General features: G+C 42.9%; 1 protein-coding gene across 2 annotated transcripts in view; it reads right to left on the bottom strand.

Annotated features, from left to right (window-relative positions):
* Positions 1-26,082, bottom strand: part of NBAS (NBAS subunit of NRZ tethering complex) — a 459,817-nt gene that overhangs the window by 177,695 nt on the left and 256,040 nt on the right. For both annotated transcript variants that reach the window (XM_070069748.2, XM_089327834.1), the window contains 3 exons: positions 15,736-15,903; positions 12,167-12,280; positions 11,717-11,837 (listed from right to left, as the gene is read on the bottom strand). In XM_070069748.2, coding sequence (XP_069925849.2) covers positions 11,717-11,837; positions 12,167-12,280; positions 15,736-15,903 — 403 coding nt within the window. The remainder of the gene's footprint in view (positions 1-11,716; positions 11,838-12,166; positions 12,281-15,735; positions 15,904-26,082) is intronic.

Below are 26,082 nucleotides of genomic sequence, written 5' to 3'. Positions count from 1 at the left end.
TCGCCTCGTTCACAGCACTCACCTAGCTGAGGTTCTGGCCACAAAGCCCCTGACAGCGTCAGCTCACCCAAGACTGGGAGAATCACAGATATCCAGGACACCACGCTCCAAAAAATTCCAGTTTGAAAGAAATCCTATTTCTTCCCTAATCCCTAACATAGTTTGAAAGAAATCCTATTTCTTCCCTAATCCCTAACATAATAACTGTGGAAGTTAACCCTTGCCATCCCTGATCTGCCACACAAGATCATCACAGCTCGTAAGTCTCTACAACATCAAAAGCCTAGTCCAGACCCTCTTAACCAGCAAATGAATTGTTCAAGGACATGAGCTCTAGGAACGGGTAGTAGGCCCCTACTCCACTCTTGAGTATCAAAACTCTTAGAGGGGCTGGTGCTGTGGCATAGTGGGTAAAGCCATCCCCTATGGAGCTGGCATCCCATATGGTGCTGGTTCGAGTCCTGGCTGCTCCACTTCTGATCTAGCTCTCTGCTAAGGTCTGGGAAGGCAATAGAAGATGGCCCAAGTCCTTGGGCCCCTGCACCCAAAGACCTGAAGACGCTCCAGGCTCCTGGCTTCAGATTTGCCCAGCTATAGCCATTAGGGGAGTGAACCAGCGGATGGAAGACTTTCTCTCTCTGCCTCTCTGTAACTCTACCTTTCAAATAAATAAATAAATCTTTAAAAAAGAGAAAACTGCCCGGCACTGCAGTTCACTTGGCTAATTCTCTGCCTACGGCGCCGGTACCCCGGGTTCTAGTGCCAGTTGGGGTGCCGAATTCAGTCCTGGTTGCTCCTCTTCCAGTCTAGCTCTCTGCTGTGGCCCAGGAGGGCAGTGAAGGATGGCCCAAGTGCTTGGGCCCTGCACCCACATGGGAGATCAGGAGGAAGCACCTAGCTCCTGGCTTTGGATTGGTGCAGCACGCCGGCCATAGCAGCCACTTGGGGGATGAAACAACGGAAAAGGAAGACCTTTCTCTCTGTCTGTCTCTCTCAATGTCTAAATCTGCCTGTCCAAAAAAAAAAAAAAAAAAAATTCTTAGCAACCCACACTGAAACTCCAGAATGCTTTAAGAAATGTTTTATTTAATGAGTATAAATTTCATAAGTACAACGATTTCAACAATTTGCAAACACACACACACAATATAAAAAACTGAGAACAAATATTACAATTAATTTTCATAGTACAACTCATTGAGGACAGATCCTGCATGGGGAATTAGTACACAGTAACTCCTGTTGTTAATTTAACAATTAATACTCTTATCTACTACGTCAGTGACCACCCGAGGCCCTTGACATGAGCTGCCAAGGCTATGGAAGCCTTTTGAGTCCATAGTCTCTGTCAGTATTTCCACAAGGCCATAAGCAAAGTGGTAGTACTCTCCTCCCTTGAGAGAAAAACAGTACATCCTTCTTTGATGGCCCATTCTTTCCAATGGGGTCTCACTCAAAGAGATCATTTATGTAGGACATTTTTTGGGGGTAGGGGGGGAGAACAGTGTCTTGGCTTTCCATGCCTGAAATGCTCTCATGGGCTTTTCAGCCACATCAGAATGCCTTAAGGCTGATTCTGAGGTCAGAGTGCTATTTAGAGCAATTATTATTTTATGAGTCTGCTGTATGGACTGCTTCCCATGTTAGAACATTTTCTCCTTTTTAATTCTATCGATAGTTATTACCAGACACTTGATCTTATTTATATCATACCTTTAATGCTTAAACCTATCTATATGATCAATTTAGCACTCAATATAATCACTTTAACACTTAAAATAGCATTATTACCACATAGCTTAATGGGATTTGGGGTTTCACAGTAAGCTTTTAGCTGTACTCTTAGAAGTAAGTCTGTCAGAATGTATACAGAACTATACAGCTTTACAGTTACAAAAAAATAAAAATAAATAAACTTTCTTAGCAGCCCACACTGAGACTCCAGAATTCTTAAAGTAGAAAAGAAGTCCACATATGAAAACTTCTCAGCCTGGGCATGCACACCACATTTTCAAAGAGGATAGTCAGGGATCTGGCTCCATGTGGTCATAGGCTAAGCCTCACCCGTGAAGTGAGCATCCCATATGGGTACCAGTTCATGTCTCGGCTGCTCCTCTTCTGATCCACCTGTCTGCTATGGCATGGGAAAGCAGTAGAAGATGGCCCAAGTGTCTGGGCTACTGCACCTATGTGGGAGACCGGGAAGAAGCTCCTGGCTCCTGCTTTCAAATCAGCTAAGCTCTGGCCATTGGCCACTTGGGGAGTGAACCAGTGGATGGAAAACCTTTCTCTCCAAAATCACACAGATACTGGATAAATCGGTATCCACCCTGGGATTCGGATTATCCAAGAGTACACGCTCAGTGCGCTGGCTCAGTGACTGACACACACACACAACATACTTCCTCTCTTCATTATGAAGACACATTGATTTTTGCACCCACCTTGAAGAAAATCTTCGAAGTTCTAGAATATTTGCTAGAAACAGATACGGCACTTGGAATTTAAGCCCCAAGTAGAAGAACCCAGACACAGAAATGAAAGTGGTAGGTGGCTTTCTCTTTGCTGCCAGGTGACAGGCTACAGAGCAAGTATCAGGAGTTGGAAGAATGGATATAGCTTAAATGAAACTTCCCAAATAGCCTTAAGTATGGCTTCACCATGGAATGGCCTGAGATACTGGAAAAAGCATTTGCTGCATAGGCCCAAATATAGAGATGCTAAAACAAATAGTCTACAGTGGTTTCTCAAAAACCCCTTAATTGATTCTAGTACATATTCAGGGTAAATAATACAGACACAAATCTTCCAAACAAGGTGAAACCATAACTGGACTGACTTAATTGCAAGGTGGTAGCAAGGAAGATTGGGGAATAACCAAGCAAAGGGGCCAAGAACACGGCATCACCGGAGAGCAGCAGCCCGGTGAACCAACAGCCAAGATGGTACACTGGTTTTATAGATGAGGAAATGAAAGAAAAGAGATGTGGAAAAATTTGTATCTTAAAATTCCTAAACCTTTTAGTAGGGGGTTCAGGTTAGGAAGTACCACTATGTTCCTAAATCTCCATGTATGAAATACAAGAAACTTGTATAAGTTAAATAAAATTAAAAATTAAATAAAAATGAAATTGTATAGCTTACAAGAATTTAATGCAAATAAAATACATTTAGGTATCATAAAAAAATAGAAAATGTTTAACACAGCACACAGGCCTCACCTTTCTGTTCAGCCCACTGTTGCCTTATTTCTTCACTGGTTGCTCATGGATTCCCTTTACTCCAAGCATTAGAATAACTTACAAATCATTAGAAACTCACGCGTTATTTTCCTTGCTTCTGTGAATTTTATTGTCTCTCCACAAAATATGCACTAATTCACCTCCCTTCTCAAGTTTCTCTCTTTCCTCATCTAGCGAACTCTTATTCATCCTCCAAAGGCAGGAAACCTCTTCACAACACCTTCTTCCGCAGTTATCATCCATCTGGAATCCCAATGACTGTCACAGTCCTTACCACATACCAATTTTTCTGTCATCCCATCTCCACAGAAAGCTCTCTGAAGACAGGGACACCTTCTGCTTCAACTTGGGATTTAAGATCTGAAGATAGTGCAAAGCACACAAGTGGTTCCAGAACCATTTCTTCAATGAGTAACAAGTGCATGGATAGAGGGGGAAGAATGATTCCCCAAGTTACCATCAAGTATGCTGACCCCACTACATGGAGCTCAAGAAAATCTCTCAATTTGCTTCATATTTCAAACACAGCCTGATGTCCCAACATTTGGTCACCAAGTACTTCAAAGGTGGAGTACTTGAAGACTGTGGAAAAGGCGGGGGGGGGGGGGGAGGCTTACCAAAAGCAAAACTGAACAAAGGTACTATATCAAACTCAGAAGCTTCGGCACAGCAAAGGAAACAATCAACAGAGTGAAGATATATACAACATCATAGGAAAAAAATATTTGGAAACCACCTATCCAACAATGGATTAATATCCAGAATATATCAGCAACTTAAAAAACCAACAAAAAATAAACAATCCAATTAAGAAATAGGAAAAGCACCTCAACAGACAGTTGTCTAAAGAAGAAATACATGTACTCTATAGAATACTATACAGCAGTCAAAAACAACGAAACCCGGTCATTTGCAACAAGAAGGAGGAATTTGGAAAACATCATGCTGAGTGATTTAAGCCAGTCCCAAAGGGACAAATATCACGTTCTCCCTGATTGGCGACAACTAACTGAGCACCAAAGGGGAAACTTGTTGAAGTGAAATGCACAGTGTGAGAAACAGTGACTTGATCAGCTCTTGTCCTGACGGTTGATGTACAATGTAATACTTTATCCATTTCAGTATTCTTTTTTGTTCTAGTACTACTGGTTGAACTCTGTAATTAACACACAATTATTCTTAGGTGTTTAAATTTTAACTGAAAAGTGATCCCTGTTAGGAATTTGGAAAACATTATGTTGAGTGAAATAAGCCAATCCCAAAGGGACAAATACCACATGTTCTCCTTGATAGGTGACAACTAACTGAGCACCAAAAAGGAAACCTGTTAAAGTGAAATGAACACTATGAGAAACGGTGACTTGATCAGCCCTCACCCTGACTGTTGATGAGCAGCTTAATATGTTATCCCTCTTAGTATTTTTTTTTGTTTGTTCTACTTAATACTTTTGGTTGAATACTGTAATCAATACACAATTCTTCTTAAGTGCTGAAACTTAACTGAAAAGTGATCACTGTTAAATATAAGAGTGGGAATAAGAGAGGGAAGAGATGTGCAATTCGGGACATGCTCAAGCTGACTTACCTCAAACGTAGAGTTAGAAACATACCAGGGGATTCCAATTCAATCCCATCGAGGTGGCATGTACCAATGCCATCTCACTAGTCCCAGTGATCAATTTCGGTTCACAATTGATCATAATGATAGGACTAAGAAAGAACCAAAGGGATCACATAAACAAGAATAGTGTCTGCAAATACTAGCTGATAGAATAAAAAGGGGAGAGAACGATCCAACATGGGAAGTGAGATACACAGCAGACCCATAGAATGGCAGATGTCCTAACAGCACTCTGGCCTCAGAATCAGCCCTTAAGGCACGCGGATCCGGCTGAAATGCCCATGAGAGTATTTCAGGCATGGAAAGCCAAAACACTCTGGGGGGGAAAAAAAACCTAAATGAAAGATCTCCGCGAGTGAGATCCCAGTGGAAAGAATGGGTCATCAAAGAAGGAGGTACCTTTCTCTGAAGGGAGGAGAGAACATCCACTTTGACCATGGCCTTGTCTAAATACAATCAGAGTCAGTGAACTCAGGGGGCTTCCATAGCCTTGGCAGCTCATGACAAGAGCCTAGGGAGATTACTGATGCCATCAACAAGAGTGTCAATTTGGTAAGTCAACAACAGGAGTCACTCTGCACTTACTCCTCATGTAGGATCTCTGTCCTTAGTGTGCTGTACATGGCGATTTAATGCTATAACTAGTACTCAAACAGTAATTTTCACTTTATGTTTCTGTGTGGGAGCAAACTGTTGAAATCTTTACTTAATGTATGCTAAACTGATCTTCTGTATATAAAGAGAATCGAAAATGAATCTTGATGTGAATGGAAGGGGAGAGGGAGTGGATAAGGGGAGGGTTGTGGGTTGGAGGGACGTTACGGGGGGGAAGCCATTGTAATCCATATTCTGTACTTTGGAAATTTATAGTCATTAAATAAAAGTTAAAAAAAAAGAAATAAAAAAAAGAAGAAATACAAATGGCTAGCAAATACATGAAAAAATGCTCAACATCACTAGCCATGAAAGAAATGCATACCAAATCCATAACGAGATATCGCCTCACCCTTGTCAGAAAGTCTAAAATCCAAAACACAGAGAGTAACAAATGCTAGTGAGGATATGGAGAAAGGATAACACTTATACTCTGTAGGTGGAACTGAAATTAGCGCAGCCACTGTGGAAAATAGTGTGAAAATTTCTTTAAAAACTAGAAATAGGGGCCAGCACTGTGGCAGGCAGGTAAAGCCACTGCCTGCAGTGCCAGCTTCCAGATGGGCACTGGTTCAAGTCCCAGCTGCTCCTCTCCCAATCCAGCTCTCTGCTGTGGCCCAGGAAAGCAGTAGAAGATGGCCCAAGTCCTTGGGCCCCTGCACCCACATGGGAGACCTAGAAGAAGCTCCTGGCTTCGGATCAACCCAGCTCCAGTCATTGAGCCCATTTGAGGAGTTAACTAGCAGATGGGAGACCTCTCTCTGCCTCTGCCTCTGTGTAACACTGCCTTTCAAATAAATAAATACATCTTTAAAAAGGAAAAAAAAAAAAAACCTAGAAATATACTTGCTATATGACCCAGCAATCCCACTACTGAGTATACTGAGTACATACCCAAAAGGCATGAATGCACTGTAACAAAGAGATCCCTGCACCACCAGCAAGGTTCACAACAGCCAAAATACAGAATCAACCAAGGTGTCCATCTTCACACAAATACACAAAGAAAATGTGGCATACATACATAATGGGTTATTATTCAGCCATAAAAAAGAATGAAAACTGACCATGTGCATCAAACTGGATGCAAATGGAGGACATCATGTTGAGTGAAATAAGCAGGATACAACATGCTATGCCTTATATGGTGGAAGATAAAAATTTTTTAAAAATCAAAAAACAAAAATAAAAGACAGAAATGCCTGTGTGTATAGGTTTTGTTGTAAACATGGCTTTGTAAAACTTGTTTTTTTTTTTTTAAAAAAAAAAGATTTATTTATTTATTTGAAAGTCAGAGTTACACAGACAGAGAAGGAGAGTCAGAGGCAGAGAGAGAGACAGAGAAAGAGAGAGACTTGCATCTGCTGGTTCACTCCTCAGATGGTCCTAATGGCTGAGGCTGAGCCAGGCTGAAGCCAGAAGCCAGGAGCCAGGAGCTTCTTCTGGGTCTCCCACGTGGGTGCAGGGGCCCAAGGACGTGGGCCCTCTTCTACTGCTTTCCCGGGCCATAGCAGAGAGCTGGATAGGAATAGGAGCAGCCAGGACTAGAATGGCACCCATATGGGATGCCAGCAGTTCAGGCCAGGGCTTTAACCTGCTGTGCCATAGCACCGGCCCCATAAATCTTTGTTTTACACTTTTGTCACACCAATGTTTAAGAATGTTATACTACTGGCCGGCGCCACAGCTCAATAGGCTAATCCTCCATCTGCAGCACCGGAACCCGGGTTCTAGTCCCGGTCGGGGCGCTGGATTCTGTCCCGGTTGCTCCTCTTCCAGTCCAGCTCTCTGCTGTGGCCCAGGAGGGATGTGAAGGATAGCCCAAGTGCTTGGGCCCTGCACCCGCATGGGAGACCAGGAGGAAGCACCTGGCTCATGGCTTCAGATCAGCATGGTGCGCCCACCGCAGCGGCCATTGGGGGGTGAACCAGCAGAAAAGGAAGGCCTTTCTCTCTCTCTTTCTCTCTTTCTCTCTCTCTCTCCCCCTGCCAAAAAAAAAAATGCTATACTACTATGATTTCAATGATCTGTGATTATTTTAAAATTTACCATATAAATGTGAAATGATCATCTTTACATTTGATTATTTTTACAGCACTTTCCTATATTCCCGCTAAACTAGGATCGTCTTGCTTAATACTTATTAAACTTCTTATCTGGTGAATCATTAAGCCTCCGATGGTAATGTAAATGAAAAATATGTAATCTCAAAATCTAAAGAGAAAGAAAGAAAAGAAGAGAAAGAGAGCAAGTGAAAAGGCAGGAGGGAGGAGGGAGAGAGAAGGAAGAGACTATTACTACGTTCTTAGAACTGTATCTACAAACTATATTGAATCTGATAAAAATTACATAAAAAAAGAAAAAGGGATGCCTGGTAATCTGGAAATATGTGCCATGCCAGGGCCTTGTGCAGAAATGTTTCTCTAAAAACAGCTCTGGTAAATATCAGAAGCCAAAACAAACTGAGGAATCAGCTTGAGAGGATCTATCTTTCAGGCCATTAACTATGTGTTTCCATTATTTTGCCTCTTTGTAAGGCGCACCTCTTGAGTGAATTTTTTAAAAATCATACACATATTCTTCATAAGATAAATAATAAAAATACTGTAAAAACCAACGTTTGCAAATGTTCTCATTATTTCAGTTGATTATTGTGCCAATCAAAAAGTGATACTCTCCCATCTGACCCAGTATTTTCCTAAGGTCACAATTTTGTCTGTACAAACTGATAAACAATTATGTTTAATCCATGGGCAACTGAATGCAGAGAAGAAAAAAGGCAGACACAATCACTAAACAAAGGGAAAGCAATATCACAACATCCTTCACATATGTTACCAACTATAAAATCTACCATGGAGTTAACAGCTTTTTGGAAAAAAAAAGGAAACATAAATATGTTGGTAACTGTGAGATAAAAGTCTCTTTTATTAGAGAATGACAAATATAGAAAAGCATGCACCACAAAAGTGAAAAAAAAAAAAAAATGCTCCTAGAAAAAATTCCCAATATGTCAGGGACCTGCATAATGTACAGGAAATTATCATCTGCCTCTCTTCTTCCCAATTGCATATAAAAATTGACAGAAAGAAAGGAATTCTGTAAAAATTAAGGTATCAGGTTTGGGAATGAAACGGCAATTCTATGCCTTAAGTGCACTTCCTAAATTTCACGCCACACAGCAATGTGCTTAATTAGCAGATAGCACTGTCCAGGCATACTGATAATAACAATGGCCAGTACTAAGTTGAAGTTATAGATGGAAATTCCAAGAAAACTGTTTCTCCCCCTCCTTTCCTCCCTACCGTTGCCTAGAGCATGGACAAATTACCTGGAGCTGCCTCTGAATCACTGGATGTTCATTAAGAGCCGAGAGAGAGATGCAGGTAAAAGAATGAAGAATCCTACTATAGAATTGTGAAAATAAGTAAAAAGGGGGAAGAAAAAAAAGTATAAATGTCAGGCTGTCTTGGATAAACTTGAATACATTTATTTCTTTTTAAAAAATTATTTACAGAAAAATATGCCACCATGTAAGAAACTGTCATGTTCAAATATAGACCTACATTGTATGGAGAATAAAAGCAGGAAAGCACTTTATACCATTCAACACGAAAACTACTTCACATAATTAGCAACTTGAAGATACGAATCATATCTTATTTTATTTTTCCCCAGGAACCTTTTATTTAAGGTGTACAAACTTCATGCATTTCTAAATCCAACTTTATGAACAGGGTAATTCTTCCCACTCTACCCACCCTCCCACTGGGACTCCCATCCTCTTTCTTCCTCCCTTTCCAATTCCCATTCTTATTTGTTACTAAGATCTACTTTCAATTAACTTTATACACATAAAAGTAACTCCAAACTAAGTAAAGAGTTCAATAAATAGTATGGGGAAAAAAAAATGTTCCTCAACAGTCAAGACAAGGGCTGTTCAAAGTCATCACATCGTGTGTCCATTTCATTTCTATAGATTACCTTTTAGGTGCTCTATTAGTTATCACACACCAGGGAGAACATACAGTATTTGCCTTTTGGGACTTGTGGGGAGCAACTGGGAGCAGCTCGGACTAGACTAAGTTACTGGAATTAAGACTTATTCTATGCATCTGCTCTCCCACAATATGGCGCTGGGAGAGGAGGAAACAGCTTCTACACAGCTGCCTCTCACCAACTTGACAAGCTGCAGGAGCTGCTCCTGATTGGAGGAGAGCAGCGTACTCGGCATGTGGGTAGCAGAGTTGGGATTGGTGGAAGAGGACTATAAAGGAGGAGAGAGACAACATGCACCAGGAACATCTATCTGAAGGAACACCTGTGCAGCCCCCGAGAGAGCCGGCCAGCGGTGTGCCGCTCCCCCGCGGAAGTGGGGAAAGTGGCAGGGGGAACCGCCCTTCCACGGAGGTGGAAGGGACGGTAGCCAACCCGGGAAGAACCAGCAGCAAACCCGGGGAGGGCCGAGCAGACAAAAGAACAACGCAGGGTCCTGTGTCGTTCCTCCACGAAGAGGGGGAGAGACAGGGACTGGCTTATTTCACTACATATGATGTTTTAAAGAGTACTCCATTTTGTTGCAAATGACTGGATTTCATTTCTTTTTACCACTTCCTGGTTTCTCATTGTCTACATATCCCATATTTCTTTATCCAATCTTCAGTTAACAGACATTTGTGTTGATTCCATATCTTAGCTATTTAGAATTGAGCTGCAATAAATATGGGGGTATAGATAACTCTCTCAAATGCTGACTTCATTACCCTTGAGTAAATTCCCAGGAGTGGGATGGCTGGGTCATATGGTAGGCCTATATTCATATTTCTGATCTATCTCCATATTGTCTTACATAGTGGCTGTACCAGTTTACATTCCCACCAACAGTGGATTAGGGTACCTTTTTTCTTCACATTTTCACCAGCATTTTTTATTTGTTAATTTCTGTATGAGAGCCATTCTAATGGGTGACATGAAACATCATTGTGGTTTTGATTTGCATTCCCTGATGGTTAATGATCCTGAGCATTTCTGCATGTGTCTGTTGGCCATTTGGATTTCCTCTTTTGAAAAATGCCTGTTTAAACCCTTTGCACATTTCTTAACTGGGTTGTTTGTTTTATTGTTGCTGAATTTCTTGAGCTATTTATAGATACTGGATATTAATCATTTATCAGTTTCATAGTTTGCAAATAATTTCTGCAACTCTGTCAGTTGCCTCTTCACTTTGCTGAGTGTTTCTTTTGCAGTGTAGAAGCTTCTCAATTTGATGTAATCCCATTTTTCAATTTTGGCTTCGATTGCCTGTGCTTCTGAGGTCTTTCCCATGAACTGTTTGCCTATGCCAACATCTTGCAGGATTTCCCAAAAGTATTCAAATAATTTGAGGAGGTAGACGAATGAATGTAAGAATGAATGAATGAAGGCATCCAGTTAGATTATTCAAACTTACTGAAAATTTCATTACTTTTTCTCTAACTCACTCATTCATACATTTTCTTCTTTTTTAGTATTTTATTTACCTATTTGAGAGAGAAAGCTCCCACCTGCTAGTTTACTCCTTAAATGTCCACAATGGCCGGGGCTGGGTCAGGTAGAAGACAGCAGCCAAGAACACACCTCAAGTCTCCCACATGGGTAGAAGAAACCTAACTTCCTGGGCCATCAAAGCTGCCTCCCAGAATCCACATTAGCAGGAAACTGGGATCAGGAGCTGAAGCTGCGAACTGAACCCAGCATGGAATTCAGGCATCCTAACTAGTACCTTAACTGTTAGGCTAAATGCCCACCCCTTTCATACAATCTTAGTTATAATTCTTTTTTTTTTTTTTTTTTTTTGACAGGCAGAGTGGACAGTGAGAGAGAGAGAGAAAGGTCTTCCTTTTGCCGTTGGTTCACCCTCCAATGGCTGCCGCAGCCAGCGCGCCGCGGCCAGCGCACCGCGCTGATCCGATGGCAGGAGCCAGGTGCTTCTCCTGGTCTCCCATGGGGTGCAGGGCCCAAGCACTTGGGCCATCCTCCACTGCACTCCCTGGCCACAGCAGAGAGCTGGCCTGGAAGAGGGGCAACCGGGACAGAATCAGGCACCCCGACCGGGACTAGAACCCGGTGTGCCGGCGCCGCTAGGCGGAGGATTAGCCTAGTGAGCCGCGGCGCCGGCCAGTTATAATTCTTTTAACATGAGTACAGCCTTCTTTCTTACCTTCTGTAGTTGGAAAGACTTCTCCTTCAGTTTTCCCCTCTGCCAATTTACCAGTTCTCAGCAATATTTCTGCAAAACTTTCATCTGGGATGTGCTGATAGGCATCATAGGTCACTCCGGACTAGATAAAAAAGCAGTTTCTCTACTTAGCACGGTATAAGCTTGTTGTTGTTGTTCCAGCTAACATACTCTTAGAAAACAGAAATACTGAACTCTGTCTTCTGTGACTTAATAACAATTTCTCAGTTACTAAGACATATTACTTTATAGAAAATTTTAAATGAATTTTAATTTCATAATGTCATAATATATATGAAGAAAATGTAAAACCAATGAATAACGTGAGTTAAGAACCAAAAGAAATACATTTTCAGGAAAATTCTGATGTTTGTCTATGCTGTCTATACAGCATAACAGAAAAACCTATTTGCTTAGGCACACTGTCCTTACCTCAGAGACAAAGGGATTGGAGATGACTGACTCATAAAAAGGATGACACCCTTGTTTTTCTAGGTCTTCATTGGCCACAGTTCCAATTTGATAGGCACCACCAAATTCTTGTCCCTAAACAGAACAAAGTGAAGAACAGTAAATAAAAACAAAAGAGCACGGAAAGGGAGAGGACCAGAGCGGAGGCAGGGACAAGAGAGGGAAGACAGATTCCACGGGCCAGCGCTGAGGCCCAGCAGGCACAGTGGGCTAAACCTCTGCTGTGCACCAGCATCCTATATGGGTGCCGGTTCGTGTCCCAGCCGCTCCTCTTCCTATCCAGCTCTCTGACTGTGCCCTGGGAAGGCAGTGGAAGATGGCCCAAGCGCTTGGGCCCCTGTACCCATGTGAGACACCTGGAGGAGGCTCCTGGCTCCTGTCTCAGATCCACCCAGCGCTGCCCATCTTAGTCATTTGGGGAGTGAATCGGGGAGTGGAAGACCTCTCTCTCTGTCTCTATTTCTCTCTGTCTATAGCTCTGACCCTCAAATATATAAATAAAATCTTTATATTATACATATTTATATTTATATATATAATTATGTATATTTTATATAGATAGATAGATTTCTGTGACATAGAGTGTGTCAAGAGTGACATGGATACCAGCAATGAGCATAAGAACAACCCTGCCCTGCCCTGTGTAGCCTTTTGATTTTCCCAGTCACTTTGACATCAATGAATTTGAAACACTGAAGCAATGTTTCATGTGCATAGTGAGCTTTACATGCCACAAAGGAACTCTCCTAAAATATCATGGTGTATGTATTGTTCCCCTGCTCAAAAATCTCTAGTAGTTCTGAACAGCCAATACTATAAACTATGACAAATGTTGTGTTAATGTTACTATGTGTGAGCTAACATTCTCCACTCCAACCAAGCTTACATACTTCATCTTCCTGCCAGCTTCTATGCCTTTCTCTCACGATTCTGTCATACCGACTACCTGGTTAGATTCTACCTTTCCATCCAGGACCAACTCAGACTTTACCTGCTAATTCCTTGCCATACTGAAGCAAGATGATCTAACTGTACCCCTTTTGCTGTCCCCATATTCTGCACCACTGGGACCCTTACACATGCCTTTAAGATTTGCTATAAGCATTCCTGACTAACAAATACTTTGGTGTCCCACACACAGTAATTATCTTTATCTTTTACCCTTCTGAAGTGACTGTAAGACTCCTCCCTAAAAGCCAAATAAAAATCACCCATTTCTCCTCAGTTTCCGGGGCACTAATTTATAGCAAGCAAAGGTTAAGCAAATAGTGAAGTCACTGCTGCAAATGAAGATCATGCACAATGTTCAAAATTCTACCTAAGACACACATCCTCAAAACATCAGATAAGACAGTAAAAAAATACAAACAAGTGATCCAGTGTGATACACGCAATAAACATACAGACATTCCCCAGAGCACAGCATCTAAGAAACTGACATCTCCATTCACCCAACTGTTTGGACCATTACTCTTAGGTCCCTTCTTTCTTACGTGTCCCAAATCCAAACCATCAGCAGATCCATAAAATACATTCCCAAACCAACCATTTCTCACTTTCTTCACAGTTATGCTGGTCCAAACCACCACCATCTCTCATCTGGAATGTTAGATCAGAGATCACACTGCCTTGTACCCTGACTTCTGACTCCATAAAGCCAGTTCTCCACATGGCAGCTGAATCATGCTATTAAAAGTAAAGTTGGGGGCCCGGTTTGGTACCACCGGGGGTTAAGCCGCTACTTACAAACCAGCATCCCATATGGACACCAGTTCAAGTCCCAGCTGCTCCGCTTACAATCCAGCTCCCTGTGAATGTGCCTGGGGAAACAGCAGAGGATGGTCCAGGTCCTTGAAGCCCTGCATCAACATGTGAGACCTGGATGAAAATCCAGATTCCTGGTTTCAGTCTGGCCCAGCTCTGGCCATTGTAGCCATGTGGGGTTTGAACCAGCAGATGAAAGATCCTTCCCTTTCTCTCTCTCTGTCTCTCCCTAACTCTACTTTTCAAATAAATAAATAATAAATCCTTAAAAAAAAGTATAGTTGGATTATATAAATTCACTGCCTAAATGCTTCAAAATCCACAGTGGTTATTACAGTTCGTGTAAGGCTCTCAGCGCCTGCATCTCCACCAGCCCTCAGATTTCATGTCCCGCCATTCTCCCCTACTATTCACTCTGTACAAACAACAGTGGCCCCCTTTATCCTCCAGGAAGATGGTGCACATGTTCTCCCCGTAAGCCTTGTAGTTTGTTCTCTTTCCTCAATGCTACTTCTGCTTCAAGGGATTCCTTTATGTTAACCTTCACCTCCTTCTCCAAATCCCAAGTAGCATTCATGAGTCACTTTCCTTGTATCATCATCAGCACGGACTCATCACCACCCGCCAGCCCGAAAGCACACACACGTTTTGTTTCCTTTGTGCTCCCATCTGCAATGTAAGTTCCAGAAAGGAAGGAAATTATGCAAAGCTCCTCTCCACTCTGTCCTCAGGGATGAGCATGATCCTTAACACAGGGGAGATGCCGAATCAGTATGTGTTGAATGAATCAAAGAAGACACGCCATGATCACTTGCAGCAAACTATAAACTGATCAACAGGCATGTTTCTTTTCCTTCTGTATTTTCCATTATGAGACCAAAGGACTGCAACACGAGAATGCAGAGAAAAAAGCAGGGAACTACGGGCTAAGAAATCATTTTCTCTCCTGCTTGTTCTGACCTTTACATACAGTATGAAAGCAGGAATCTGTTAAACTGTTCTTTCTTCAGAGTGCCCAGGCTGGCTCCTAACACTCTCCCTCAACTTTTGTGTAGACAAAAGAGGGATCTTCAAACAGTACATGAAAAATAAGTACTATGAAAACACTACGCATGGATTTCAACATTTTTTTGTACCAAAATAAATTTCTTTTAAATTTATTTACTTGAAAGGCAGAGTGAGAGAGAGAGAGAGAGAGAGAGAGAGAGAGATTGACTGATCTTCCATCTGCTGCTTCAGTCCCCAAATGGCTTTAACAGCCAGGGCTGTGCCAATCCAAAGCCAGGAGTCAGAAGCTTCTTCCAGGTCTCCCACACGGGTGCAGGGGCTCAAGGACTTGAGCCATCTCCCACTGCTTTCCCAGGCCATAGCAGAGAGCTGGATCAGAAGTGGAGCAGCCAGGACTTGAACTGGCACCTATATGGGATGCTGGCACTGCAGGACAAGGCTTTAACCCTCTGTGCCACAGCACCAGCCCCCAAAATAAATTTCTTTTAACCCATTGTTTTACAAACCTTTGACATTCTCTCATATATAGCAAAAATGTCAACACTTATAACCTAAATATACATAGTGTCCATCACAAGTTCTCCATGACTTACATTACATTCTATGAGAATAAATTATTCATTTTCTACCGATAGGGTCCCTATATTTAAGAGATTATTTTAAAGATCTACAGAAGATAATGGTGCAACAATGAAGAGCAATGCTAAAAATTGGTATAAATCACACAACTGATTTTATCAGAAAGCTACATGGCTTACCTGGAGGGGCCGAAGGTAAGCTAGAGACTTCTTCCACCACTGCCCATCGCTAACAGCCTGCAGCATAGCCTTGGTGGTGGTCGTGGTGTTGGAAAGGACTTTCATGGTGGTAGCAGTGGTCCAGTGTAATAGGTCAGCTGAACTGCTGTCAGGAACACTCGCTTCATCCTATTTAAAACATAATAATAATCTGGAGTAAAAAGCTGCACTGTCCTAAGAACAGAGTGACAAGTGACTGCTTAACTTGCAGGGGTGGTAAATCTATTTCTGCCAAGGGCCATCTGGATATCTGTAACATCATTCACAGGCCATACAAAATTATTATCAACTTAAAAATTAGCCTGCTATAGGTTTATTGAATTTTAAGGCCCACCTGTGCCTGCCTTGGCACAGTCAAACCAAATGACTTCACAGGCCTTACTCAGTCTGAGAGCTGTCTTTCCCCACCCCTTAAAGCCATCACATATTAGACAGGAAGACAGATAAATTTAAAATTAATCTTCACTAGTAGTGGAATAAGTGAGAAATAAAACATCCCTGCTTATCGTTCCTTCCTGAATCATTCAGGGGGGAAGTCATATTAGTCAAATAATCCCTTTCAGAATATTTATAAAGCAAGTAAGAAGCTCTTTACTTTTCATCAATCTAATATACTAACAATGAGATACTCACGTTTGTTTCCTCAACAATAAATTAAAGTCTTTTATTATTTACATTAAGAAATAAATTATCCATTTGAATAATGATACTATGGCCCAGACAAAAGCAGAAAATTCAGACAATCCACCTCACTGTTAAAAGGCAGTGTTTTTCATGCAATCAAGTGGATTATTAATAGTGTTTAAAAAGCTTATGATGCAGAACCCACTGCCATTCTTGCAGCAATCAGTAAACATCCTAGTTATCAATTTACTAACCCAAGGGATTCTGGGAGGAGAAAGTGGCAGTACATTAGTAGTCTTTTAAATGAAATGACAAAGATCATGTCTATTTTTTGGTGGAAGGAAAATATAACTTATTCTCAAATATAAACTTCTTTGTTTAATGTCTTTCAAGTTTTACTCAATTTTTCTTAAATATCCTAGTATAATGAAAGAAAACCTAAGGTTTGGAATTTCAATACCAATAAACTTCTGGCTACTAGTATAGTTTACATGAAAGGAAGATAGCTCAGTTTTGCTGCTTAGGTCTAATATCATTCATAAGGATACTATTACAGTAACCAAAAATAATATATTAGTCAATGATTACCAGGATACTGTCACATAACTAATAATGAGACAAACGCACTGATCAACTTGATAGTTGCAGTAGGGTAGAATTATGGATCCACCAAGATTGTTGATGCCATAATCCTTGGAGCCTGTGAACACGCTGCATTATATGACAAAGGGACTTTGTAAGTACAATGAAGGGCCATGGACCTTGAAGTAGGGGAACTTCCTGACTTATCTGAATGAACTAATTCAATCCCATGAGCTCTCAACCTAAAGAATCTTCCCCAGCTTGTATTAGACAGTATTAGAGAGATGTCATGGGGAAGAAGGCAGGAAAGATTTGAAGCATCTGGGGACTCCACCCATAACTGCTGGCTTTGAAGATAGGGGAGGGGCCATGAACCAAGGAAAGTAGGCAGTGCCTAGAAGAGTACTCAGGTGATAGCCAAGAAGGTACTGAGGGTGTGCCCTAAGACCACAAGGAATTAAATTCTGCCAGCAATATCAATGAGCATCAGTGAACAGGTCCTCCTCCAAAGGCTCCAGATAAGAACACAGCCTTGCTGGAACCTTCACTTTAACCTTGTGAAGCACAGAGCAGAAACCCTGGGCAGCCTGCCAGCTTTCTGTCCTAACAGAACTGTAACATCATCAACTGTATTGTTTTAAAACTATCAAGTTTTTGGCAACAGACTACAACAGCAATGGAAAATGAACACATATTAGGATATTTACATAAATATGTTAGGATATTTAAGTGCACATTTTATTCTTCTGAAAGGAAATATATTTAAGCTGTCTTACCTAATGTTTACAATTTAACCACCTTGCTGTTTTTAAGCTTGTTCATAAGTATTCTAAATATAATTTTTTTTCTTGGACATTAGAAAATGTCTAAACCATCCACTCTATGTATTTTATGTGTCTGTCCTAAATATGGAAGCCACATAGAAAAATGGATGCTACCTAAAGGAGAAGTTACATTAAATTGCTTCTAAGAGCATCCATGCCCTTATCATTGTTTGGGGTTTAGGTGACAATAAAAACAGCATGTCTCTCAGTCTCTCAGCATCAGATGTTGGCAAATACTGTAGGTTGTCTTCCTTGACCGCACTCTGATCCCTTACAGTGTTTTACTGTGCCTAGAAATTGTAAAGCTAAAAACTACATCTCCTAGACCACCTTGTAACTCATATTCCACACATGACCTTGTTTTCTTCAACTTTCACACACACTGCATGACATTTTGGAGGTGAAACTATAGTAGACTCCATAATTCTGCCACTTCTATGATTTTCTTCTTTTACTTGCAAGAAGTCTATTCAGTCTACAGGATTTTGCTTGCTTGGAGGCTCTGGGGGCAGTGCTAAAAGCGTTTCTGCGGCAGTGCTAAGAGAAGGGGCTGGGGAAAGGGAGGAACTTCCATCCTGCCAGCAGCGTCTTCGCAGTCAGTGCTCCCGACTTCCTGTGACAGACTGCAGCTCCCTCAGCAAGCCAGTTCTGCACACTGTTCTAGGAGCCAACCAAATGCTTGTCATTTCAGTCTTTACAATGATTTTTTAATCCCCTAATTTGTGATAAAACAAAACAAAACAAAAACATCTTCCAGGACAGGCATTTGGTGCGGAGATTAAGAGACCACACACAGGCTGGTCACATGGCATACAGAAGTGCCTGGATTAGAATCCCAGCTCAGCTCCTGATTCCAGCTTCCTGCTGATGCACATTCTTGGAGACAGCAGGTAATGGTTCAAGTACTTGTGAAGTAGGCAGACATAAAGGTTAAAATTTACTAGGTTTGTGAGCTGGAAGACTATGCCTTCGCCACACCCCTGTGTGACCTCACGCCCTACCTGATACCTTCATCATGCCCCTGTATGACCTCATGCCCCTACCTGGCCACCTGGGTGCCCACCAGCTAATCAGGTTATTTAACCACTCCCCTTTGGAAGTGGGTTAAAAGCCTGGGACACTGTGTGTCTGCCTTCTCTTCTTCACCCTAGCCTCTAGCCAGGAGGGGGCTGGCTGTAGCCCTGCACCTCTAAGGGCGCATAGCCTTCGGACCACCCACCCTAGGCTTCCTGGCCTACATGCTCCTCCATGTGGCTGGTGCCTGGCACTCAGTATGATTTACCTCTATCTCTTAAATAAAGCTCTCACTCTCCTATGCATCTTTTGCACTAAATAAAAGCCTAAAATGTAACATGCTGCCTCATTTATTTATGCCGGTATTTAGAATTCTTCTCTAAATATTAGGCAAGAACCCTCTCGGGCTTATTAATATTGGGGATTTATTAACAAGCATATGGTGATATCTTATGGCACCCCAAATTCTGGTAACATCCAGATGGGACTTTTGGGGAACTTAAGGGACCACATTTTTCGTATTTGTTTTAGGGGGTCACTTCCTATATCACTTGGGTCCCTATCACCCATGTGGGAGGCCTTAATTGAGTTCTGGACCCCTGGGTTTTGGACTGGCCCAGCCTCTGTTGTGGCTGGCATTTGGAAAGGCAACCACCAAATGGAAGACCTCTGTAAATCTGTTAGGTAAGAAGCTAGAAGTTGGCCTGTGTGTGTGAGAGGGGCCTGAGGAGAACAAGCTTCTTCAGACAAGAATGCAACAGCCTGAGAAGCAGCCCAGTGTTTCACACTGCAAAGTCCCGCCCAGACCTTGATAACTTTCCAGGTGGTCTCAGCGCTTCCCCCAGGGAACTCCCCAGGAGAATCCTCCCTCCTCCTCAATTAATGGGATATCTGGCTTGATAACATGGAGCAATACATCCATTACATTCTTCCTCCAAGACAGGCAACATAAGGGAGGCTCCCCTTCCTGGGGTGCCAGAACTGGGGGAGGAATTTTCCTAATTTACACTCAGCAAACTCTGTCCAAGAGGAGGAAGAGAAGGAAGGAAAGGAGAAAAGGCAGGAAGAACTGAACCCCTTTCCCTTATAAGCCCCAGTCGGAACAGACTGCAGATGCTCAGCTCTCAGCTCTCAGCTGAGCCACCCACCTGGCCTACCAGGTGATTCTCTCGATTTAACCATGTAACCTTGGTTTCCCCAGTCTGAATGGCAGGGCTCACTCGCTTGCTCACTCTCATGCTCGCTCTTGGATTCTGTCCCATCCGTTCTGAGGATGCCCTACCCCAATAAACCTTACTACCTTGCTTAACACTGCTGTAATCTCATGCCTGAATTCTTTTTTGTGTGAAGACAAGAAGCCCACACAATCTCCGCTAACATATCTGTCTGCCTTTCAAATGATAAAATCTTAAAAGTCATTTTCTGCTTATAAGAGCTATAATTTTTTTTGTTATCTACAACCGAACATTGACTGCCAAAAAAACCTGGCAAAATTATAAGCAGGACTTGGAGTCATCAAAAACACTTGATCTAAAGTGGAGAATATAGCTTCAATCTCAGCCATAATTAGGCTAAAACTTCCTGCAAGTCAGTATTTTGGAGTAACTTTTCCAAGAAGATGCATCAAACAAAAGTCACTGTTAAAGCACAGAGGTTGGGGCCAGCATTGCAGCCTAATGGGTTAAGCCGCTGCCTGCAATGTCGGCATCATCCCTCTCTCTAACTCTGCTTTTCAAATAAATAAATAAATCTTAAAAAAAAAAAAGTACAGTGGTGGTGTTAGGTAGGATGTCAGTTATGAGCTTATGTGTGTGTGACATATAGGCCTAAAGAGAAGACATCTATGTTCAGCATATGCATCTGCATCTCAAAGTCATCCTGACAATGTTTCAGGGGCAGCCCGGTATTCGCATCCTGCCCTGCCCCCTTCTACCTGACAAATCTTCCACCATCTCCCAGGTGCAGCCCAGTATCTGCATTTCAAACACCCTGTTCAGGATCCCCATTCTCTAGGGGGTCCTGCTCACCCTTCCTCTGAACCCAGGATGGCGCCAGCCAGGCTTCCTCCTGTCTGATACCTTCAGGGGAAAACTCAGATAGAAGTTTTTCTATTTACATCCAAAAAGCCCTTTGTTCCAAGAGGAGCAGAGGTGGGGAAGCAAGATGCATCTCCTTAAAGACCTGTTGCCTCAACCGGACTGCATGCTCAGCCCTCTGCCTCTCTGCTGAGCCACCCGCCTGGTCTGGCCAGGTATACTCTCTCCACTCAACCATGTAACCTTGCCCCACCCCCCCTTCCCAGTCCGAGCAACTGCACTCTCTCCCAGGTCCTGTCTGCAGAGGTGCCCATCCATTCTTACAGATGTCCCTTCCCTAATAAACTTTGCTACTTACTTTCCACTACTCTGTCTCACGCCTGAATTCTTTCTTGCAATTTCTCGGGTAACAGTGGGAAACTGAGTGGAACAGACTTCAGGACTGTCTCTGACCTGTGCTGTCAACACAGCAGCCACCAGCCACAGTGAGTGATGGAGCACCTGAAATGTGACTTCCAAACTGCTATAAGGTCTAAATGAAAATGCACTCTGGATTGTAAAGACTTCGGACCAGAGAGAAAGAAAAACACACATGGTCTTAACCTAAATGATATGGGATTACAGCAGAACCACAGCAGAAGACTGCCCTTCTGGTGACAGGCACCACCAGCAGCCTGTGGTTAAGGCTTATCCTAGCAGTTGGGTCCCCTCAATTTCAGCAAGGAGGAAAGCTATTTTATCTCCCTTTGTTGAGGGGAAGGGAAGACAGAATTAAAGACCAAAGCTCATTATCTCACACTTCAGAAAAGACAAAGGAGAAAGGCCCAGGAAGGAAAAAACAATTCTCCCATCAACAGTGGTAATAACAATAGCTGTCAGGTCTGGAACTCTTGCTATGTGCCAGGACTTTATCAAGGGCTTTAAATGTAGGCCATGGGTGAAAACTGGACAGGTGCACAAAACCCACAGACTGTTGTCTCAGTGGAGACATTACTGAAATCTCCACCCCTTCATTTCCTGGCTGTCCAAGGACTCAGCAGTGGAGGTTCATCTCTTCTCTGCTGACAGCTGGCTCACAGAGGCTGACTTAACCCTTGGGAGAAAAACACACTGATCCAGTTTCCCACCTCCAGGGATCCTTCCCTCCTAATGAGGGCACTATTCAGCCAAGGAGCCTCTGCAGCTGCACAATTCTGTAGATGTAACTTCCACCTCCTGTCCGGCGTTAAAGTCTAGGACCCCTTGCCAGTAGACAGCTTGCCTCTGTGCACGTAACTCACCAAGTGTCATCTAAGTGCGCCTCTCCAAGATCCTGCAAGCTTCGCAGATTGTGTACACTGATGCTTTCTGTTTACAGGCTTTCCCCTAATAAGGTGGGCACTGAGGGGAACTAGTGCTATATTTTCAGACACCATGAATAACACTGCTAAAAATAGTTCTTTTCAGAAACAAATCTCAGAAAGGGTTTTCAGTAGCTATATGAAGGGGCCTCAGAAAGTTTTTGCTTTGTTTCTTCACAAAGTTTTTGAACTCCCCGGTACATTGTCTTATCTGTGTGTGGATATATATAAATATATGTAAAATATCTAATAAGATTCTCAATATATTGGCTATACTTTTGAGATATTTGAAAAGCTACAACTGGGGTGAGCATTTGGTACAGTGGTTAAGACACTGCTTGGAATGCCCCATATCCCAATAAGAGAGACTGGGTATGAGTCCCCGCTTGGCACTAATTCCAGATTACTGCTAAGGGACACTCTGTAGGCAGTAGGTGATAGTTCAAATGGTTGGGTATCTGCCACCCATGTGGGAGACCCAGACTGAATTCCAGACTCCCGGCTTTGGCCTGGCCCAGCTCTATTATAGGCATTTGAGGAATAAGCTAGTAAATAGACGATCTCTCTTCTGTTTCTTTGCCTTTCAAATAAAAATAAGGTTGACAATCTAATGCTTAAGAAAACTTCAGAAAAACTACAACTGGAAAAAAATAAGATACAAATTAAAATTTACTCAACCAACCAGCATATATTCACCAAGTGACTCTTACTTGGTGCCCTGCACTCTACCAGGCAGCATGAAATAGAAAAGAAGCAAGACATAGTCTGCCCTCAAGGCATTCAGAAACTAGGGAGTGAAGAGAGACAGAGAAACAATTAGAGAATAATATGAACTTACAAAACAGAGGTAAGTATGGGGAGCAACTGAGACTAGACTAAATTACTGGAACTAGGACTAATTCTATGCATCTGCTCTCCCACAATATGGCGCTGGGGAGGAGCAAACAACTACGCAGCTGCCTCATCAGTTTGACTGATAAGCTGCAGGAGCTGATCCTGCTCCTGATTGGAGGAGAGCAGCGTACTCGGCGTGTGGGTAGCAGAGTTGGGATTGGTGAAAGAGGACTATAAAGGAGGAGAGAGACAACATGCACAAGGAACACCTGAGGAACATCTGAGCAGCCCCTGAGAGAGCCGGCCGGCGGTGTGCCGCTCCTCCGCGGAAGCGGGGAAAGCGGCGGGGGGTGCTGCCCCTCCGTGGAGGTGGAGGGGCCGGCAGCTAACCCGGGACGGCGTCGTTCCTCCGCGAGTGAGGGACCGGCAGCTAACCCGGGAAGGGCCGAGCAGACAAAAGAGCAGACAAAAGAACAGCGCAGGGTCCTGTGTCGTTCCTCCGCGAATGGGGGAGCGACAGGTAAGTACATGTAAAGCCCTATGGAACATGAAGAGAATGCCTCTCCTCTGCCTAGTGGTACAACCGCAGGAGGCTTCATAGAAAAGGTGCTATCAGCAGCTTCCAGAGAAGAATGGCCAAGATGCTCTCGGACAGAAGATGCATCTTATGAAACTGGGCAACTAGAGGCACCTTACCTGATTCACCAAAGCTGTAGAAAGGAGCACAAAAAGAGGACTAGTAGGATGTGAGGACAAAAGGAAGGCAAGAGGTGAGCCAAGTAAGAGATGTAAACACCATGCCTGAAAAAATGAGAAGCCTCTGTAAGGCTTTGAACAGAGGAGCAACATAACTGGATTTGTTTTTCTGAAATATTATTCTGAAGCAGGAAATCAGTTAGGAAACTAGTGTATTAGTCCAAGTTTTAAATAATCAAAGACTGAATCGAGGAAGTACCAGTGGAAATACAAGGTTCCTGCCTGAATGTATATTCAGTTTAAATGTTTTTATTTCTAATTCATCTAAAGGTGAAGAGGGCCTAAGGTAAACAGAATAGGTAGAGAAATTTAAGGATTCTGCGTCCAACCATACAGTAAGAAGGTACATGATCACCAAGCTGGATGTTAAATGAAAATCTTGGAGGAATATAAAGGCAAAGGAATCTCAAGAACACAGGCAAACCTGAGCAGTTTGATGAGCAAGGCTAGATGCCATGGAGGTCAAACACGAGCAATGACATTTGTCAAGGAAGTGCTAACAGGCCCAGGTTCACTCAGAAGAGCAGGAAAAGATCTGAAACATTTACCAACAATAGAGTACAGGACTCTTGACTGTAACACATAAGACTCACAAATGCCAATCATGAGCGCCACAGTCACATCACTAGGCAGTACCCTCATACACTGGAGATAAAAGCTCCAAACCCAGGAGAAAGAACAGCACATTTTCTCTCAGCTAACTCATTCCTCCCTTGGAACACACTTAGGTTTAGTATCCCTACAGGGGCGCACGTGTTCTCTCTCCTGGCCTGTTCTTCCCTTGGAACACATTCCTATAAACTCATGCATGACTATTCATTACCATTCTTACTTTCATCTTTCTGGACTACAGTTCATTACTCCATTGGTGAAAACGAACCCAGGCAAGCCAGCCGGCACTGGTGACAGAGTCGCTACCACTGCCAGAATGAACACGCCCTGGGTGGCAGGGTTTTTCCTGGCAGTTAAGATGCCGGTGTCCATATCCCAGGGCCTGGGCTTGAGTCCCCACTTCAGCTCTTGACTCTATCTTCCTGCCAATGCAGACCCTGGGAGGTTACAGCAACGGCACAACTAGTTCAATTCCAGCCACACTTGCCGTCCATCTGGAGAGGGCTGTGACTCCTGGCTTAAGTCCTGGTCTCGCCCCAGCAATTGCAGACATTTTTTAAAAAGATTTATTTGTTATTATTTGAAAATCAGAGTTACACAGAGAGAGAAGGAGAGGCAGAGAGAGGTCTTCCATCTGCTGGTTCACTTCCCAATTGGCCACAACAGGCAGAGCTGCGCTGATCCAAAGCCAAGAGCTAGGAACTTCCTCCTGGTCTCCCACATGGGTGCAGGGGCCCAAGGATTTGGGCCATCTTCTACTGCTTTCCCAGGCCATAGCAGAGAGCTGGATCGGAAGTGGAGCAGCTGGGACTCAAACCAGCGTCCAAATGGGATGCCGGCACTGCAGGCGGTCGCTTTACCAGCTATGCCACAGCGCCAGCCCCAATTGCAGACATTTGGGGTGTGAATCAGCAGATGGGGCTTTTCTTTCCATCTCTCAAGTAAACAAATAAATAAAAACACACTACCCTGACTTGAAGCAGCATAAATTAATTTTACCTATTTTATACTTTTTATATGAATGGACTATATACCTTTTTACATTTGACTACTTTCATTCAACACAAATTCATTCATATTTTTGCAAGCAGTTAATGACAGCATCATTTTTACAAAATATCCATTTCTCATTTTTGAAATTCCCCTCCTATGCATGGATTTCAAATATTTTTACATCAAATAAACTTATCTTTTTATTCCTAATTTTTAATTTTTTATTTCAAAATAGTTTTAAATTTACAAAACAAAAATTGCAGAGTAATAAATGAATTTGCATATGCCCAACAACCAGTTTGTACTACTATTAACATTTAATACTAGTATATCTGTCTATAAAACAAATACAATTTCCTTTTTTTTTTTTTTTTTGACAGGCAGAGTGGACAGTGAGAGAGACAGAGAGAAAGGTCTTCCTTTTGCCGTTGGTTCACCCTCCAATGGCCGCCACGGCCAGCGCACTGCGGCTGGCGCACCGCGCTGATCCGATGGCAGGAGCCAGGTACTTATCCTGGTCTCCCATGGGATGCAGGGCCCAAGCACTTGGGCCATCCTCCACTGCACTCCCTGGCCACAACAGAGAGCTGGCCTGGAAGAGGGGCAACCGGGACAGAATCTGGCGCCCCAACTGGAACTAGAACCCGGTGTGCTGGCGCCGCAAGGCGGAGGATTAGCCTAGTGAGCCGCAGC

Source organism: Oryctolagus cuniculus, chromosome 2 (genome assembly GCF_051225735.1).
Source record: "Oryctolagus cuniculus isolate XC-2025 breed Fujian yellow rabbit chromosome 2, ASM5122573v1, whole genome shotgun sequence".
Taxonomy (NCBI): domain Eukaryota; kingdom Metazoa; phylum Chordata; class Mammalia; order Lagomorpha; family Leporidae; genus Oryctolagus; species Oryctolagus cuniculus.
Note: the sequence above shows the minus strand (reverse complement) of the source record. Positions and strands in the feature narration are given on the sequence as shown.